Here is a 20,407-nt window from a genome sequence, read left to right on the forward strand (position 1 = left end):
GTATTTTTTCTTAATGTCTTGGAGTATTATCGTATATCATTCGGTCAAATCCATCCGCTAGGGCTTGCTAGGGTTTTGCATTTTGAAGTTTTGTGTAGAGCCTTAGGTTATGATCATTCGTTATTGAATTTTCGCCGTTTCTTTCGCTTAGCGAAGAATGGTGATTGGTACACGTTTAAACGTACCAAGGTTGATATATGTTTGGTTTCTTCGGCGGTTACAACCCTCGGTTATTGGAAGGACCGTTTTTTCTTTGTTTCTAATTCTATCCTTTCGTTTAAACCCGTTTGGAGACAACCCGAAGCTGTTCTAAATGAACCAGAACCGGCCGAATCTGAGTTAAACGAAGCCTTTCTGAAATCCATTAGAACATGTCCTTCACGTCTTCGCCCTCTCCCCGAACATCTTCTTGTCTTGTTAGGAATTAGCAAACTTTGGGATAAGCCTAATCGGGATCCTGTGCTTATGAGGGATAATAAGGGTATGCATTTGTTTGCCCCGTATTTGCTTTGTTTCGTTGGTATGTTTGCTAATTATTTTTCTTTGTGTTTTGTAGTTATGTCTGCCTTAGACTTTTTGAAAAGCGATGACACTTCGGATGTTGGGTTTACTGATGCTGCTGCTGTTGTTGGGGAGGATTCGGTTGTTCGAGGGAAAGAGGGTCGATTTGAGGATGCTGAGTATGCTGGGGTTGCAAATGTTAAAGGTTTCACCAAGACCGTTGTTCCAAAATCTTCCACTCGTCGTTCCACACGTCGTTTGTTAAAGTCTGTAGCCACCTCTTGTTCTCATGAACCCGTCGAGGTTAGTGATGTCATTCAGGTTTTTGAAGACCAAGGTCCAACTATGGAGGTTGAGAAGAAGCAGGGGTTGGTGGTTTCCAAGAAGAAGAAGTTGACTGGCAAGAAGGTTGAGATGCCAGTCGTTCAAGGGTTGGATGGGAATGCAGTTTACGTGCCGGAATGGAGTGTCAAGGTTGGGGATAGTTTTAAGGATCCCGAAGTTTGTGCCGATTCATTGGCTCATTTTGCTCCTCTGGGGGTTCGTGATACTATCTCCAAGATGGAGGGTGATTCCTTGTTGTCTAGGTTGATCCTTAACTCTTATAACTTTTTTGCCCTTTTGGCAGAAGGTGTTACTCGGTTTCGAAAGGGGATGGAGGAGTATGAGGAGTTCATGAAGACGAAGGAGAAGATGAAGGCTTCTATGGCGGCCATGAAGAAAGAACTTGAAGGTTATTCAGAGAAGGAGAAAGTGCATGTGAAAAAGATTGAAGAGTTGTCTCGTGGCCATGCGATTGAGATGGCAGGGTTGAAGAAAGCTATGGAAGCTGACAGGGCTAGGTTGGATGCTGACCGTGAAGCCTTTGAGGTGCAGAGGAGAGCCTTCGAGATGGAGAAGGAAGGCTTGAAGGCTTCGGTTACCCAAACTTCTGTTGACAACAAGTGGTTGATTGAGCATTGGTTTCAGCAGGTTGTATCTTACTTGCTTCATTCTAAGGAGTTTAACTCGGTGTTGGGCGATGTTTACACGAAGCTGCTATGCCATGGGAAGCATTTGGGTTTCATTGCAGGCTTCCATCATCACGAAACCGGTCAACCTATGGAGAAATCCCCCTTGTTCAACCCTGAAGCTTACAAGCTTTTCACCGGTTCAGTTCATGCGATGGAAAGGCTCACTTACCCTTATGTGGGTGAAGTTTCATCATGCTATGGTAAGCCTCTTTCAGTTTTGTAGGGCTTAAAACCAGCTGGCCTTGATGAGAAGGTTGCTAAAGAGGTGCTTGAGTCTTGGTCGAAAAAACGTTCCCGTTCTGGTGATAGTGAGGAGACTTTATCTGGGGGAAGCGACGGATCTCATGTGGCAAGCCTCGAAGGCTCGGCTGTTGCTGATGTTGGCCCGCAAGTCAAGAAGTCCAAGAAGGCTAAAGGTGGTAAGGCTAGTACCTCAAAGCCTGTTCCTGGTGTTTAAACACTTTATTCGTAGCTTTCTTAGCACTTTAAAACAATGTTATGTAATGTTTAAACAATGTAGGTTTGGCATGGAACTCTTAAAGTTCCTGCCTTGTGGTTGTGATTGGCCTTTATGGCCCTTTGAACGTTTTCTTGGGAATCCTTATGATTTCCTTGTTTAGCCTTAACTGGATTATTATGTATGAATGTTGTTTAGCTATGGCCTTGGAATGGCCTTGTTTATGAACTATGATGTTCTATGCATTTGTGTGTTTGTTGCTTGTCTTATTAGTTTGATGTGATTTTAGCTAACTCTCCTTAAGAAGTTTTAGTGTTGCAGTCACTATTAGCTTCAAGGCTTCATTAGGTAAAAAGCACATGTTGGCTATCCTTTATATCACTACTTAGTGTATGTTTTTTGTTTTCGTAAACTTTTTTGAAGTTTAAGGAACGAATTGGTGTAGGATGTTCAGACCTGTCTATGAGACAAGTTTTAGTTGAAATTTTTTTTTTCTAAGTCTCATGGAGTCGAATTGATATAGGTACTCACCCCTTATATAGGTCCACTTAACCCTTGAACCTATTGAGCGATGTGGCCTGGGAGCTCATCCCCTTACACGGCCCTTTCCATGGAGTTTCTTGCTAGGTTCTCAACCTGATTATAGGATAGAAAAGACAAGTTATGACAAAAAGTTTATCATTCATTCAAGAGGTTGTTATTTCACAAAAAGGAGAATTGTACATCTCTTGAAATACATTTTTACATTTTGACTAGGCATGGAACATTTTAAGGGTTTTGCCGTTCCAGTGTCTTGGAAGCTTTTTGCCTTCTGTGTCGGCCAGTTTGTAGGATCCACCCTTGTGAGCTTCGAGGATTGTATATGGTCCTTCCCACTTTGGGCCAAGTTTTCCTTGATTTTCTTTCTTGCTGGCCTCATTGTTTCGGAGTACAAGGTCTCTAGGCTTGAAGCGTTCATGCTTCACTCTGGCATTATAATAAGCTTCCATTTTTTGCTTGTACTTAGCCTTTAGAATTGCCGCTTGATCACGAATTTCTTCAAGGAGTTGCAAATTCAACATGGTCTCATTGTTGTTTGACTCGAGGTCCATGTTGAGTGTTCTTTGAGTCACAACTCCGACTTCGGCTGGGATTACAGCTTCCAATCCGAACACTAGGCTGTAAGGCGTTCGTTTGTGGCTTGTTTTTTCGGTTGTTCTTATTGCCCATAGAACATTTGGGAGTTCTTCAAGCCAATTATTGTTGTGCCTTCCCAACCTTGGTTTGATTCCTTCAACGATGATTCTGTTTGTTCTTTCGACTTGGCCGTTGGATTGTGGGTATGCGACTGAACTGAACACTTGAGTGATTCTGAATTCTTTGCACCATGTGCTAAAAGGCTTCTCAGCAAATTATTTCCCATTATCCGTGACCAACACTCCTGGCAGCCCATAACGACAAATGATGGTTTCCCACACGAAGTCGATGACTTGTTTGCCCGTTATTTTTGCAAGTGGTTTGACTTCAGGCCACTTGGTAAAGTAGTCAACATCTACTAACAAAAACTTTACCCCACCCTTGGCCGGTGGGAATGGACCAACAATATCCATTCCCCATTTGTGAAATGGCCAAGCCGAGGAGATGGGGACTAGATCGTGTTTAGGGATTTTGGGAACCGGTGCATGAATTTGACACGCTTCACACTTTTTGAGTTGTTCCGTTGCATCTCGGTGCATGGTAGGCCAGAAGTATCCAAGGTTCATCAATTTTGCAACCACCGTTCTTATCCCTAAATGAGCTCCACATATCCCCTCGTGAACCTCTTTGATCAGATATTGACTTTGTTCGGGGCCCACACATCTCAGTAGCGGTGCAAGGTCGGCCTTTTTATAAAGGATTTCTCCTTGCAACACATACTGTCTGGATTTGATTCAAACCCTTTTAGCCTCTGTCTGGTCCAAAGGTAACTCACCACTTTTGAGGAACGTTTCTATGGGAGTCATCCAGTTGGGACCTTCTTCAGTGATTACTTCTTGAACCTCCAGTTCTTGAATTGAAGGAGTTTTCAACACTTCCACCAATACTTTCTTGGTGAGGTGTGCAAACGTGAGAGATGCTAGTTTGCTCAGGGCATCGGCTCTTTTGTTTTGTGATCTTGGGACTTGTTTGATGGTGCATTCTTGAAACGTGGTCATCAAACCTTTTGCCTTTTCACGGTACTTTTTCATGTTGGGCTCTTTGGCTACATAGTTGTCATTGACTTGACTTGAAACAAGCAACGAGTCTGTGAAGACTTGTAGCTTTTGGATCGTCATTTCTTTGGCAATCTTCAGACCAGCGATCAATGCTTCGTATTCAGCTTCGTTGTTGGTGGTCTGAAATTCAAGTCGTAGAGCATATGTAAATTCTAACCCTTCAGGGTTGATTAAAATGAGCCCAACTCCTGACCCTTCGATGCTGGAAGCTCCATCGGTAAAAAGCTTCCAGGCTTCAGGGTCAGAAGTTTCAGTGGCAGTTGTATGTATTTCGGGAATGATTTGCTTTGGAATTTCTAGAATAAAGTCCGCCAAGACTTGGGCTTTGATAGATTTTCTTGGGACATAGGTGATGTTACGCTCACCTAGTTCCACAGCCCATTTGGCCAATCGGACTGAGTTTTCTGGTTTTTCAAGCACATTTTTGATGGGTTGGTCAGTGACCACTTGTATAGGGTGTGCTTCAAAGTACCTTCGAAGCCTTCTGGCCATTTGAATTAAGGCCAGGGCAAGTTTTTCCAAAGGAGGGTATTTGACCTCTGCCAGTTTTAGTGTTTTACTAAAGAAATAAACGGGTACCTGAACTTTGTCTCGTTCGATGGTTAGAACCGCGCTTAATGCTTCTTCAGCCACTGAGAGATAGACAGAGATCAGTTCTCCTGTTTCGAGGGCTGCAATAGCTGGAAGTGAAGCTAAATGTTGCTTCATTTGGTTGAAGGCTTCTTCCGCTTCTTCCGTGCACCTGAAATCTTTCTTGTTGGCGCAACCCTTTAGCGTTTTGAAAAAGGGTAAGGATTTCTCAGCAAGCTTGGAGGTGAAACGCTTCAAGGTTGCAAGCCTTCCATTCAGACTTTCCACTTATTTTTTACTTTGTGGGGATTTGGTTTCAAGAACAGCCCTGACTTTGTTGGGATTAGCTTTTATGCTTTGTTTTCCCACAATGTGCCCCAAGAACTTGCCTTCTTCGAACCCGAATGAGCATTTTCCAGGATTGAGCTTCATGTTGATCTTTCTCAAGTTTTGGAAGGTCTCTTGTATGTCTTCAAGCATTTGATGCTCGGTTTTGCTCTTGATCACTAGATCATCAACATAGGCTTCCAAGTTTCTGATAATTTGGCTAGCAAATGCTTTGTCGATCAAATGTTGGTAGGTTGCACCGGCGTTTCGTAGGCCAAAGGGCATCTTTTGGTAACAGAAAATACCCTTGTCCGTGTGGAAAGCGGTTTTTTCTTCGTCTTCCACTTTCATGAGAACCTGATGGTAACCCTTGTAAGCATCGAGAAAGCACTTAAAGGGATGGCCGATTAGAGAGTCAACCTTGAGGTCCATTTCGGGTAAGGGGTAGCAATCCTTTGGACATGTTTTGTTTAAGTCTTTGAAGTCGATGCACATCCTCCAAGACTTGTCAGGCTTTCGAACCATGACTGGATTAGCCACCCAAGATTGATACCAGACCTCACGTAGGATTCCAGCTTGTACAAGCTTTTCAACCTCCTGACATGTTGCCAAGCTTCTTTCAGGAGCTAGGCTCCGTTTATTTTGGACAACAAGCTTGACATCAGAAGGTATTTTCAGCTCATGTTCTGCAATGCTTCGATGGATGCCTGTCATGTCTTCCGGGCATCAAGCAAAGACATCGATGTAGTTTATCAACAGCTTTTCAAGGTGTGAAAGTATTTCTTTGGAAAGGCTTGTGTTTACCCGTACCTTTTGTTCAGGGTATTTGGGGTTTATGATTAAGCCTTGTTCTTCGTCTTTGCTTTTCGAGTTTCCCCCTTCAACCGTGTGAACCTCTTGGGTAGGTTGAAGGGTTGCAATTCCCCTATCGGTGGGAAACTTCACAGCACCTTGACTAAACGAGACAGCCATGTTGAACACGCATTGCCCTGGCCTTCCTATGATCACATCATAGTTGGATGGTGTATTGATAACCACAAAAGTGAGTGGTTTGGTTTTCTTCATCCTGCCTTTACTAAAACAGACATCAAGGGTTAGTTGGCCTAAAGGCTTCAAGGGTAAATCGGCGATACCTTTTATAGACGACTCAGAGGGTTAAAGCCTTGAACGTTCTTCCTTGCTCAGCCGGTTGAAGAATCTTTCTTACATGATCTCTGTGGCCGCCCCTGTGTCGATGTAGGCTTTGTTCGTTTGGAGTGTTCCCACATTTGCTTCCACCATTAGAGGGTTTGAGAGTAAGTCACCCTGAGGCAGTGGGAAGCAGATGCATTGAAGCTCCCAAGCTTCCAAGCGTTGTCGTTTGTGGGGAACAGCTCGGTCTATATTCACCATATTCACTTCTTTGCTTTTTCTTTCAGCCATCTTGTCTTTGACCCCTTTCACCAAATGAGCCAATTCACCAGACTTGACAGCTTCCTCAATTCTTCTCTTGAGTTGAAAGCAATCATTTGTGTGGTGACCTTTTTCTTCGTGAAACTCACAGAACTGGGTGGAGCTTTCGTTCTTTTTGCTTTTGGGCAAGGGTCGAGGAGGTCGGAAGTTGTGTTTCACTTCTTCGGTAGCAAGGATCTCCTAAGGGGTTTTGGTTAAGGCTGTGAAGTTCACAGTCTTTTCCTTGCTTGTAGGGTTCCGGCCTTCAGGCCTTCGTTGATCTGAGCTCTTGGGGTATTTTTCGTAGGGATTGTAGTTCCCTTTCTTTCTGTTGGGGCTGTTGCCTCGCCAACTAGGAGCTTTCTTTCTTTGCTCTTTGAAATCAACGGCCTCCTCGCCTCGGATGTGAGCTTCAGCTCGCTCGAGAGCTTCTTTAAGGGTTTTAGGTAGGCACTTGTTAAAGTCCCTTGTGAGGTATTTGGAGGTGATGGCGTTCATGAAGCCTGCCACCCTCATCTTTTCGTCGGCCCCCATATATTGTAACCCTTCTTTCTTTTACCTTTCGATGAAGTCTCGAAGGCTCTCATCGTCTTTCTGTTTTATCTGAAAAATGACCGTGGCGTCCTTGACGTATCTTCTTTATTGTGAGAAGTGGGCCAAGAAGCCCTTGCTCAAATCGTCAAAGCTTCGAACGCTTTGAGCAGGAAGGTCATTGAACCATATCCTGGCTGACCCAACTAATGTTTGCATGAACATTAGGCAGCATTCAGCATGGGACCATTTTTCAATTCTGGCCGCCCCAGTGAAGACCTGGAGGTGGTCTTCGGGATCTTCAGTCCCATCATAAGTTCTTATATTGGGTGGCATCTTGATTTTTGTTTGAAATTCATAATCGGCGATTTGTTGAGAGAAACAAGATAGGTTACCGGGCTTGTAAGGTTTTGCTAGATCCTCATCTAGCCTTACAGTAGGATTATGACTTGTTGTTCCTTGGTGAGTACCCAGCGCTTGGTTGATGATTTGGGTCCAAGGAAAGTGTGCCATCATTTGAGCCATCATCCGAGGCATCAGGTTAAAGCCTTGAAGGCTTTCAGGGGTTGCTGTTGTTTGATTCGTTCATATGGGAATGCTTATCGCAGCGCTTCGAGCCAAGGGCAAGACCGACATGGCCTGCTCCCATGTGGTGGCTGTGGGAGGAGCACTTGAAGCTGGTGACTGCCATATTTGGTCGAAAGTGGTCTCGTGTTCAAGGGGTTGTGAAGTGAACAAAGGGAAAGCCGTTGGGCTTGATCTCCCATAGGTGTAGGGAGATGGGTTAAAGGGTTGGCAGGTTACACTTGGACCAGCTTCAAAAAGAGAAACAGCCGGTCGTGAGCTGGTTGGAGGGGAAGGTGGACGTCCGAGCGACAATGAGGGCTCCGACTCGTCATAATCTAGCCTTATTCTTATCCCATTTTCTCTTTCTTGGATCACGTGTTGGTTAAGAAGATGTATTAGTTGCAAGAAATGCCGTGATACCCCTTCTATTGTCAAGTCAACACGTTCCGGGGTGTTCGCGACTCCTGCATGAGGAGAAGGAACTCCGGATCGTGAAGGGGTTGGAGTTCGAAAATGTGAAAAATCGAGGAACAAGGGTCCCGTCGAAGTTCCTCCCGGAGTGGAGAAAATCAAAGTTGTTGCCGGAGTTTCTTGTCCGGCACTTGGTGTCGGTGTTCTTGACATTTGGTTGACTTCCCGGGGAGATCCACCTTCCGACATGGTGATGGAGCTACACTACAGGTCTTTATGATAAAAAAAGCGGCGTAGCCCCACGGTGGGCGCCAACTTGTTGCTACAACAAAGATAAGACCAATGATAGTGAATGGACTGGTTAGGCTAACAGGCTTCAAGGGTTCAGGTTAGCCTAACGCAGGTCGTGGTGTCCCTCTACGTTTGCAAAACGTAGAAGGAGGTTCACTAGTTAGTTGTTTGTTGTTATAGCTCACCGAAGATCAAGAACCGTGATGTTTGGAATCGGTTTTAGGATGATGTTCATGGTGAAGCTATGAAGTTATTGAAGTAAGAAAGAAATAAGCTAAGAGCATATTTCTCAAGGAAGAAGAGAAGATTAGGGAGATGGTTTTATCTGCCCAAATATGTTGTTCTCTTGTTTGTGACTAAGCATCTCTTATATTGGTGAAGAGATGTAAGTCTTTTAGTCCAGTTAACTAAACTAGTTAGCCTCTTGTTTGCATAGAGAGTTGACCTTTATGGGCGGGAAGGTTTGGACCGTTGGTCCATAGTTAAAATAGTAATACTTTATCTGAGTATGTCCTTTGGTCAGAAGGGACAATGATGTGAACAGTGATTTGACATCGTATTGTAGCACGTGGATACTTGTTTACATAAGTTTGGACGGAAAACGAAGCTTTTAACCTTTTAACCCTTTTAGCGTTAATGTGTTTCAGTCATTTTATTATTTCCTTGGGCTACCCCCGACATCAATGATGATGATATTCTACTTTCTTAGTAATGATCTTAATTGCATCCCTATTTGAATTTGACTTATTATACATTTCACATATATAGCTTGGTTTCAATTAATTTAAGTACATAATTGATGAAATATGACTTTTTACTCATTTAAGGAAAACCTTGATGCTCATGAGTCATAACCTCATGTGGGTGGTAAATGAAATGAAATGAAATGTGGAGGACCCATGTACATAATAAAAAGTTAAATAAAGAGCAGATGAGAAAAAAGAGGCCTAACCTAACTTTTAAATGTGCCCCACTTTCCAAACCTGCCTACACACCCCTCTTTCTTTCTCTCTCCTTACACTTTTGCCCTTTTTGTGATATTTTATTTTGGTATTTGAGTTCTCAAGATATCTTGCCCAACATCAGACCAACACCAACCTCACAACCCACCTATTCTATTAACAATATCACAAACAAACCCTTCAACCATTTTTCAGGCTTTGATTTTTCAAACCCTTTCACCTTCTCTCTATCTTGATTTGGATTCTCAAACTTGGTAAGCCTTTTTTTTTTTTTTTCAATTTCTGGGTTTTGTTTATTTTTGCTATACAAAAATGGGTTTTACATAAATTTGTTTAATTTTTAATAATCTTCAAGTTTTGAGCTTGATTCCCCTGTTTCTTGAAAAATCTTGTTTTTGATAAATATCATTAAATTCTTCAACTTTTGTTTGAATTCTTGTTCATTAGCTTGTTAAAAGATATAATATTGGAATCAACACATCAGAACATATGCAGAATCAATAAAGCTTGCACCTTTTTAATCAAATTGACAAGATTCCAAATTCCCAATTAAATTTCCCATTTTGTTCATCCAGATTGCTTCAAGTTTCAAACTTTACAAGATCTTGCCCACAATCCAATTGGGGTTTAGCTACAAAATGGGTTACAGTTGTGATTACTGCCGTGAAGCAAGATCCATGGTCTACTGCAGATCAGATGAAGCTTACTTATGTTTATCCTGTGACCGAAACGTGCACTCCGCAAACGCTTTATCTAAACGCCATTCGAGAACACTTGTATGTGATAAATGTAATTCACAACCAGCATTTGTTAGATGTGTTGAAGAACAATTATCATTTTGTCAAAATTGTGATTGGGAGAGTCACACCGGAGCGAATCCGAGTTCGAGTTCCCACCGTAGGCAGACGCTAAATTGCTACTCCGGCTGCCCGACCGCAGCCGAGTTATCTTCAATTTGGTCATTTATGTCTGATCAACCATCTGTTAATGATTCCAACTGTGAGCAGGAGTTAGGGTTGATGAGTATTGCAGATAATAAAAATGGTCAAGATTTGTTGGTTCCAGTTGAAAATAATGGTGCCCAAAATGTAATTCAGCAACAGGATCCGAAAGAGTCGACAATGTTTAGGGTAAGTTGAGATGGGGTTGTGAAAAGTTTTAATTTTTTGTGTTAAAGTTTTGATCTTGACGTGATAAGAATTTAGGGTTTGCATTTGCAGGCTTCTGGTGTAAAAGTAGGTGAACAGTTCACTGATGTTGGAGTGTTTGATGACTTCAATATGGATGAAGTTGACTTGAGTATCGAAAAATATGAACTACTATTCGGTGACGGGAGTAACGATCCCGAAAATCTTTTTGCACAAGATGGTATCGATAGCTTGTTCGGTACTAAAGACACATCTGTTGCAAAGGTATCATAGTACTGATTAATAATTGTATTATGTTGTCATGTTAACATTTTTTCATGCTATTAATCATATTATGTTGTTTTAGGAGTCTTCGACCTGGCATGGAAATGCGGTGCAACCGGAGTTCAGTAATGCAGCATCGGGTGATTCTTTAAGGAGCTGTAAAACAGAACCGAACCCGGGTTATGGGAAACAACTGTCGAATACTTTGTTTTCAAGTTTGATCGGGGAGAGTAATGTGGGGGATTATCAAGACTGTGATGCATCGTCTATACTTCTCAGGGGTGAGCCACCGTGGTGCAGCCCGACTCATGATAGCAGCACGTCTTCTGGTATAAGGAACGACGCTGTCCTCCGTTACAAGGAAAAAAAGAAGACTCGCAAGTGAGTCGAAACAGTTTTTATAGATTAAATATAGAGGTGGGATATGGACAGGTTGGTCAAAAGATTATATAGTAATATTAAATTTTGCATAAAAACACAATTTAGGGAGTTGTATGCATTAAATCAGACTTTGGGCCTGTTCAATCTTTAACTAAGTTTCACTGATTTTGGCCCGTTTGAGATAAAAGCAACCTGAAGTTGCCATTTCTAATTAAAAAGCCATTCACAGTACATGTTGACGCCGGTTGACCCGCAGACACTTTCTTGGGCACATTCTGCCTTTAACTAAAGTTTATTGATTTTTACCCGTTTAAGATCAAAGCAACCCAAGTCAACCCAGTTATAAGTAAACGGGTCGATTTTACATGTAGAAGGGGATCATCCGGTTTGACCCACAAACACTTTTGTTAATTTTATAAAGTAAATATTATTAGAATAGTTTTTAACTTTTTATATAGTTTGAATAAAAAAGAGTTAGGAGGTTGTATGCATTAAAACAGACTTTGGTGTTCCGCCTTTAACCAAATTTTATTGATTTTGGCCCGTCTGGGATAAAAGCAGCTGGCAGCCTAAGTCGACCCATTTGTAAGTAAACAGGTTGAAGTTTCAAATATCTTATATTATGGTTTCTTTTTGTATCAGATTTGAGAAGACAGTAAGGTATGCTACACGAAAGGCAAGAGCGGATGTAAGGAAGCGTGTGAAAGGGCGTTTTGTGAAAGCAGGCGATGCTTACGATTATGACCCCATGAGTCAAACCAGAAGCTACTGAGAGTGTATACATTCATTCTCATATTGCATGAGGAAAGTAATTATATATAATTATATATACAAATCAAGTCTATAAAAGATCACTTTCCTTAAACAATGACAAACACTTGTATGGTTGTCTCCCAGGGTGTTTGCTTGTTGATCAGCAGGATTATAGACGAGAATGAAAGCTGATTATACAGAAAATCAAGATTTTCCATCAAAGACCGGATCTTGACAGCAAAAATGAGTGAAACTTTGAGCAAAAACGCGCATGTTAATCTGTTTATGCGCGTGTAACTTATTCAGTGGTTAAATGTTAATTCTTTGAAGAAGAAACGATCATCAAAACGTGTTGGCTTGGACCGAGATCTATAAAAATCTTGTAATATTTGATGTGATTGTTGATGAAAGGCCTTTGTAAAATATGCTTGAATTATTTTGGACTTGTGTTTAAATGATATCCTTTGAAATTACCCATGTACTCAAATGTTTATAAATAAAAATGCATGGCGTCTAGTTGTTTTTTTTTTTACTTTTTTTAAGCAAAGTAAGAAAATTGGGTCGAAACAGTTTGGTCAAAAGGGCCTATGTTTAATATTGACCAAACTTTGTATACCAAATATACAAATAAAAAGTTTAGATATAGTTAGAAATTTGAATAGATGTTTTGAAAGTAGTTCTGACTTTCAATATTTCGGTTCATACAATACACACTACCTTTATGATTTCAATGGACAATGACTAGATAATCAGTTTCAAATGCATAAGGATGGTTAAAGAATTTGAACTACAGGAAAACACAAAATATTTGGAACTGGTATTTGGATATGAGATTGTGTATAAATTTTTTTATGAGTTTGGGAAGGGTGTAGTGGTAGGTCACTCAAATAGTCAAATATCCGAACATGTTTGCCAACATAAAAACCGACTATATTAATGTATTATATTCATCAGAAAAATATTTTAAGTCGGTTTTGGGTAATGGTCATCTCTGCACACATGGAACATTTGTTCACATAAAACCATAAATGAATATGCTCTACACCAACCGGACGCGTAACAAGTACTTGACGGGTATGAGACACGATTATAAACTAATTTATAGAATATATTGGTTTGCATAGTACATCTAAAAGGTACATGTTAGTGTATGAGAAGTGTTTTCACACGATGCATAACTTTATTAGTTTCAACTTTGGCTTCGATAGAAACCAATTTGTTCCAGCTTGGCTCATCTCTCACCATAATCCAAGCGTGGCCGTAAATACACAATGCCTGTTTCTCTTCCTCGTACACCTCACGTGCGCGACTCATCAATGACCAACCACTTAGTCTTTGTCCTGGTAGTTGAATGAAGATTGATTTGAATCATATCATACACTTTCTTATCATGTGCCAATGAGAATGTAGGGAGTCCGTTGTTCTTACCACACCGAATTAAGGAATTTTGCTTATATGAAATACATGTGGACATGTTTTCAAAATCATTGCTTTTCTTAGGCGTAGCCAGTAATTGTGTCTTTCAATCTGTGACACCATGCCACTGTTAGATATTGTACAAATCGTTAACCCTAACACTAATGTGCATACATTCAAAGTTATGTAACACCAATATAACTTATGTAACCGGTTTATCTAAACTAGTTGCAAATGAGTTGTCAAGTTAAAATCAAATTTTAAAGTAGCTATATATAATTGTAAATGTGTTAGCATGCGGTAAAGGAGCTGCCAAGTTGAGCTTACAAATTATATAGATATTTCTATTTCTAAAATTTATACGAGTTACATGTCGACCGGTTTATTTAGATCTTACGATCGAACAAGGATATGATCGTTTACCAGACAAATCAAACAGATCAATTTTATACAAACTCGGCTAAACTTAACCCGAACTCTAATTATTAATTCGTGATGTGTTTCTAGAAATTATAATATACATTCAAACCCATAACAAAAAAGTTTGTGCATTTCATGAAGACCCGACCATATCTTTGGATTCATATTTGATATCTTTTGGATTCATACTTGATTCATTGCATCTCTGTTGATACCATCGATTAGTTTTTAGTCTTTACCCATGTGGTGGCCACGTGGGTGATGGGTAGGAAATCATATTTGATCCATGGTTTCTTCTTTTTATATATGTGTGAGCTTAAGCGTTCGTAAACTAATTAAAATCAGTTCGCTAAAAGTTCAGATTGAGTCGAGTTTCAACGAGCTCTAGCCCGAGCTTAAGCCTACATTGAAGCGTGTTTAACAATCTAACTTAAGTTCGAGCTATATATACCGGGCTTGACTATACTTGTAAACCTAAATGGGCAATCACTTATACAAATATTTTGTATAATAGTAAGTACGTTTTAATTTTATACAAGGTATATATATTATAAATATCATTATATATAATCATGATAACATAACTAAACCTAAATGTGTTCATACTTCCAAATTTATTGTCTCGTTTTCACTATATAAAGCTTTACATTGTCATGAATAATGGTGGTTAACCATTTCGTTATGGTGGTTAGAACGTTCTAACCTGATCATATATAAACCTTAACGTGATCTCAATAAAGCTTCTATCAACGATCTAAATCAAAATATATTATGAAATATGAAACATGTAAAAAGCTAGTGTAATTTTCTTTTCATTTTTCTTCTATATTATCATTGAATATAATATGAAACCTAAGTTTAGTAACATTAAATACATATACTGGACTACTGGTCATAAGACATTGGCATAGTCAGTTAGTCACATACAGAACCATTGTCGTTGCCATTGACCTCCATGTGACAATTAACCATCTCTATTTTCTTATTCATAACTATGTTCCTTCTCTCTCATAATTTGATAATGTTGCTCATCTTTTTAATCTAACACATAATAAAGTTATTTTTGTTTATGGTTAGCAAAGCTTTCACCCTTTAAACTGCTAAAAAAATATTTCCGTTGTATGTTTTTCTTTGAAAAAGCCGTGTACATACATCTTACGGATGATTCGTAACATAACATCAACCACACACCTTATGTCTTTGAATTTTAGCTTAAGCTAACAAGGTGTTAGATATATGCAGTGACAATGCATCAACCAAGTTCTGAGTCTTCTGACACGAACACTTAATTGGAACACTATGCATGGGTGTACATCTATGTGGTTAAGATATTTGTATATGTTTTGTTAAGTCTAAAAATGTAATGTAATATAACAATGTTTGAATTTTAGAAATATAATGTATTTGACGGTCATAGTCATGGCTAAACATGGACATACGTAACCCGTGAGGTTCCCTTAATGTCCATCATGACTTACAATGACCATAATGCACACATGGAGAAGTCTTCACAATCCACAAACACATACTAGGTTACTACTGAATTAACATATGAAAGATCTGTCCCTAGTGTTACGAGTTTCGAGTTTACCTGTCCTGTTCAATTTCGTTTGTCATCCTAAAATCAATCCACCCCTGCATATTTTGGTCTGTTTAGTTAATTTGTCCGTTTCCCTGTGTTTTTCAGTGTGTTGACTCAGCATGCAACCAAGTCGAAGCAAACAACGTGGGTCGTGGTATGCAAGCGACATATGACATATTTTGGTGTGCTGTGTAAGTTATTATGGTGTCGTTAAGGTACACGTGGTTGACTACATGGCCCATCACGTGAAGATTATATGGGCTCATTGAAGTAGGCCCACTTTACCCATTCAATGAACTTAAATCCTTGTTTCTAACTTTTTCAAATTTCGCGAATCATTGTATAAATTGAAATTTCATTTTTGAGTGTTGAAACGGTATTAATTTACAATGTTAATAATCGATATCATAAATAGCCCATTTTTCAATTTCGACATTAAAGTTATAGTAGGTTCTTTTTTACTCGTACATAATTCATACCCTCTTAACTATACTGTTAATTTAAATAATTTTGTTTTTATTTTTACATGAGTTGAACTCTCATTATTTAATATGTGGTAACACATTCTTTTTAATGTAATTTATATGTTAACTGATTTCAGGAATTTTTTGTGTACAATAAAACAAAACAAAACAAGTGGTTAGTGAACTTAAAATAGCAGTAAAGATAATTAATTTAAGAGCATCTCCAATGCTTCTATGTAACATGTGTTTAACGGTAAACCAATATCCACTATCGAGGATGTCACATGAAAGAGACAGAGAGAGAAAGAGCAAAATATTTTTAATTACAAAAACCTACGAACTCTTTTGTGAGTAAAGAGAGAAGATAAGAGAGAAAGGAATAAAGAGATTATGAGAGAGAACAGGATGGTGATGATGCGGAGTTGTTATCTTTCACCATATGATCTAAGACTAGTGGCAGAACAATTTTGGTGGTCTGAAGTGGATAAATTTTTTTAGGCCTTTTTCAAAAATATCGGCTTGTGGTACAACCGTACTTGTCATATTTTTATTCAGTCTACTTCACAATAAGCTAAATATAAAACCAAATTAGTTTAATTTCTCTTTAGATACTCTATTTTGTAACATAAACTAGTGCACTACAATGACATATTTCTTTTTTTTGGAATAAACCAACAAAAATGTGAAAGTGTCATTGTGTTTATGTAACATCCCGAATTTACGAGACATTGTTTAGTTACAATAAACGTCGAAGTAGACTATACTAATATGTTTTATTTAATGGTTGCATTAATTTTGATAGTCTATTAGTGACAAAGTTTGTTTTTGGAACTATAATAAACTTTAGAGTGATAAATGGGGAAAATACCAAACTTAACATTAGTGTCATTATAGAAAGGGGTCTTACAAATTGTGAAACCTTCTTTGGGAGATTTAGACTAATTATCTTGGTACCCAATAAAGCATTAAAAGAGAAGGTGTAAACTGAAAGATGAGAATTTATTCTTGTCATATTATGAGGTATGTGTTTCATCACAACATGAACTTTTATTAACGAGGTGTCGCTCAATGTTTGAGTTTCATAACTCAAAAACCTAGAATCCTTGAACTAAACTAGGTAGATTATTGTGTTAGTAAGGATTATGTAAATAACTGAGTTATATATTGTTGATGTGATAGTTGATCTTGCTATGTTGTATGCTTAATATGTCCTATGTCCTTTAGCGCGAGTAGAATACATATACATGGAGATGATACCTTAATGAAAGTGGATAGGGATGAACCAAGTGGTGAAGTTGGAATAATATAAGATATGGACAATCTAACTATCAAAAGTAACTGAAAATTTGAAACATCGTTATTAGTACGGGTTATACATAGTGAAAAATCTAAGTAGATAAAGAACATGCCTTGTATGAGACTGTCAACTATTTCAAAAATTGCTTAATTTTTTTTAAGAGCTGAAAGTTGATGATGGGCTGGTTGGTCATGTTAAAGAAAAAAAAACTGCTTAAGGGGGAACATTGTTGGAGGATATTAAATTATGGCATGTAAGACTTCATACAAATTGCAACTCAACAGTTCTAAGTGGACCTCACTCTTGAAGATTCTTTACGGTAGCACATCCTGGTATGTACTCTCTACATAATTACGCGAAAACTTATTCAAGGGAAATAGCGTTGGGTAGTGATTAAAATTCCTAGTATATGTTGAGAATTAAAATTTGTGATTCGTCGGGTTTCGAGGACGAAACCTCTATAAGGGAGATAGATTTGTAACATCCCGAATTTACGAGACATTGTTTAGTTACAATAAACGTCGAAGTAGACTATACTAATATGTTTTATTTAATGGTTGCATTAATTTTGATAGTCTATTAGTGACAAAGTTTGTTTTTGGAACCATAATAAAGTTTAGAGTGATAAATGGGGAAAATACCAATCTTAACATTAGTGTCATTATAGAAAGTAAGGAACTTGGGGGACCATTTCTGCCAAATGGCATACCTTGAATTAAAAGAATAATAATAATAATAATAATAATAATAATAAAAGGGGGAAAATAAGATCGAAATCTGGATGAAAATTCGTGGGTGTGTACGGAAGAGAAGGAAACGAGACCTAGAACCCAAAATTGGGCTGAAATTTCTGGATCCATCACTTGCATGTGGGTTATTGATCAAGATTAGGTGTTCTTGAAGGTGAAGTTACCCGATACAAGGCTTGGGAATTGCCGGACCGAGAGGAGAGTCTAAGTATGTCCTATCCTACGGGCTAAGGTGAGTAGTATATCTCATGTACTATTTACCTACTTATTTAATATAAGTAGAATTAAATGTGTGTAGTCGTGACTAATTTGATAAAGATTTTAATTAGTTTTGGTTTAAGGACATGCTGCTGTCCACAGTGCACAGTTTCGGGTCAAGGGTTGTTTCGGGTGTTAAATAGTTTTATTTTCACACGAAACTTAGTTTCAACATTCCCGACACATTTGTCTACTCCTACAAAAAGGTCTCAAGTCAAATGGTTTTAATTAAGAGGTCAAAACAAATTTGTAACACCGAGTTTCAGTTGATGTCCTAAGCAGGTCAGCCTGCTTGCAGATGTCGTTTCGAGGTCTTAACCATTTTATTTGTACACGATTTTTGGACAGAAGTGGATTTACACCATAATGGATTTTATATAATTTTTATTGATTTTTCAGAGATTGTTTGACGTGGTTTTGTGAATATTTTATCAATAAAATACTGATTTTCAGCAACAGGTCAGCCTGTTTGCAGATGTTGTTTCGGGGCTTATACTGTTTTATTTAGACATAATTCTCGGTAAGGAGTTAGTAAACATCATAATGCATTTTATGTAATTTTCATAGAATTTTCCAAATCATTTGATGCGGTTTTGTGGATATTTTATTAATTAAATACTGTTTTCAGCAATATGTTTAATAATGTCGTAAATGGTCAAAAGTGTATACATGACTGTCCAAATCACAATGGGACAAGATGGTATAGTCATGCTAGTTTAGTTGGCGTGTTATGTTAAATATTATGTTGCTTATTTGTGGATTTTTAACCCGTTCAATAGTATAGAAAAGACGATGATCTTGAACCGTTTGCAATTAATTAAGAAGGATTGAACCTTAAAGTGTAGGCATTTGAAGACACTAATCTCGTTGAGTTAAACATCTTGTTAATGCGTTTATGACTCGAAATCAAGGTATGCATTAATGTATTTGCCATAGTGAACTAAAGCATCAAAGCGGGCCAAACGCATATGTATGGGCGTAAGCTACACCAATATGTGTGTAGGCTACGCTGACGAGTATAACTTACACCGATGGACTTCTGTGTTGTGTTATGTTGGCTTTTATGCCGGTCATAGGTTGAGTTCAAAAATTTGACAGTTTGCAAACTCACGTTTAGTAAGTTGTTATGTAAATGATTTATATGTTGTTAAACACTAACTGGTATGTTTAAATGCCTCATATTTCGGGAAGTCGAAGATCAAGTGCTCGGACTTGGATACCAATACACATGTAAAGTCAATTTTCCTTTTTATAAAGTATTATAAATAAGTTTTAAAAGTATTTATTGTCTTTTGTAAAAACTATTTGTTGTAAGTAGTTTATGTGGTGTTCGGTCGATAGATTTTTACTTTTTTGTTATTGGAAAGAAAAGAGAATTTTCTGGGACCGTATTTTTCTGCGCTGAATTATATTATAAAAATTGGTTATTAAATTTAGGGTGTAACAATTTAAATACAACATGAAAATAAATTGACTGGAAGATAATGAAAAAATTTTTGTGGATGACACTACATACATTTGACAATTTTAACACAAGCATGTACACATATTTTGTCTTAATTTAGAGAAAAATGAATGTTATATCTAATATATGATATGTTGAATTTTAATCTATTATAAAATTTAAATAATTCTGGCTGAACTATAATAGTTATTGAATAAATCTTTGTTTTAAAGAAATGAAATGTATTTGAAGTAGTAGAAGAAAATGGTGAATTAATCTTAACAAAATAAAATTAAATTATAAAATATTAGGCAATATCAATATGGTATATGGAGAATTGTTCCCACCTGGAGTACGATCCAAAAAATACTTAAGGAAAAAAAATATATAGTAGGGAATGGGTTCGAACTAAGACCATTTAGATTTTATGTGAGTTACTTTTCCGGTAGAGCACGGTTACATTATGTGCATTCAAAATCAAATTAAGACTTTTATATAAATTTTATATAGCTTTTTTAAAATTTGAGGCCTTAAAATTTATAGGGCCTAAAGCCTTAGCCTTAACTTGTAACACATTTGAGCCGGCCCGTCTAAGACATAGTGTAATGGGGCAACAAGCCCCCTTGTTTGGAGCGATATGAGGCGGCGACAACCCCCTAGGCGATAAGTGGGGCCATAGGGGGGGGGGGGGCACATGGATTTGTCGCCTGTGTGTGTGTGTTGTGTATGTTGAAAATAATAAAAAAAAAGGGTTATAAAGGGCTATAACACCATTACACCCTTAAAATGAAAATCACCCCTCTGTTGAAGTTGCGCCACGTGTCGAAAATCGCCTCCATTTGTAGCCCTTTACTACATATGGTATAATAAAACAAGTGTCAACTGGTTACCAACGATCCCTAGCCTAAGTGGTTAAAGTGAGACATTTAATAGCTT

The 20,407-nt window shown here is 38.2% G+C and overlaps 1 protein-coding gene across 3 annotated transcripts; it reads left to right on the forward strand.

Annotated features, from left to right (window-relative positions):
• Positions 1-9,329: 9,329 nt before the first annotated feature.
• On the forward strand, positions 9,330-12,299 carry LOC143546771 (zinc finger protein CONSTANS-LIKE 10-like). 3 transcript variants are annotated; one of them, XM_077038360.1, is made up of 5 exons: positions 9,330-9,549; positions 9,871-10,425; positions 10,501-10,707; positions 10,790-11,088; positions 11,731-12,299. In XM_077038360.1, exons 2-5 carry the CDS (start codon positions 9,934-9,936, stop codon positions 11,858-11,860), a joined length of 1,128 nt encoding a protein of 375 aa, XP_076894475.1. In that variant the 5' UTR covers positions 9,330-9,549; positions 9,871-9,933; the 3' UTR covers positions 11,861-12,299. The 3 variants fall into 3 exon arrangements, with proteins under 3 accessions (XP_076894475.1, XP_076894477.1, XP_076894476.1); XM_077038362.1 differs by having other exon boundaries at positions 10,790-11,139; positions 11,731-11,874; XM_077038361.1 differs by having other exon boundaries at positions 9,331-9,549; positions 10,516-10,707.
• The last annotated feature ends 8,108 nt before the right edge of the window (positions 12,300-20,407 follow it).

This window comes from Bidens hawaiensis, unplaced genomic scaffold (assembly GCF_021521415.1).
Source record: "Bidens hawaiensis isolate Kalapana, Puna unplaced genomic scaffold, B.hawaiensis_p1.1 tig00014463_1, whole genome shotgun sequence".
NCBI classification, from domain to species: Eukaryota; Viridiplantae; Streptophyta; class Magnoliopsida; order Asterales; family Asteraceae; genus Bidens; species Bidens hawaiensis.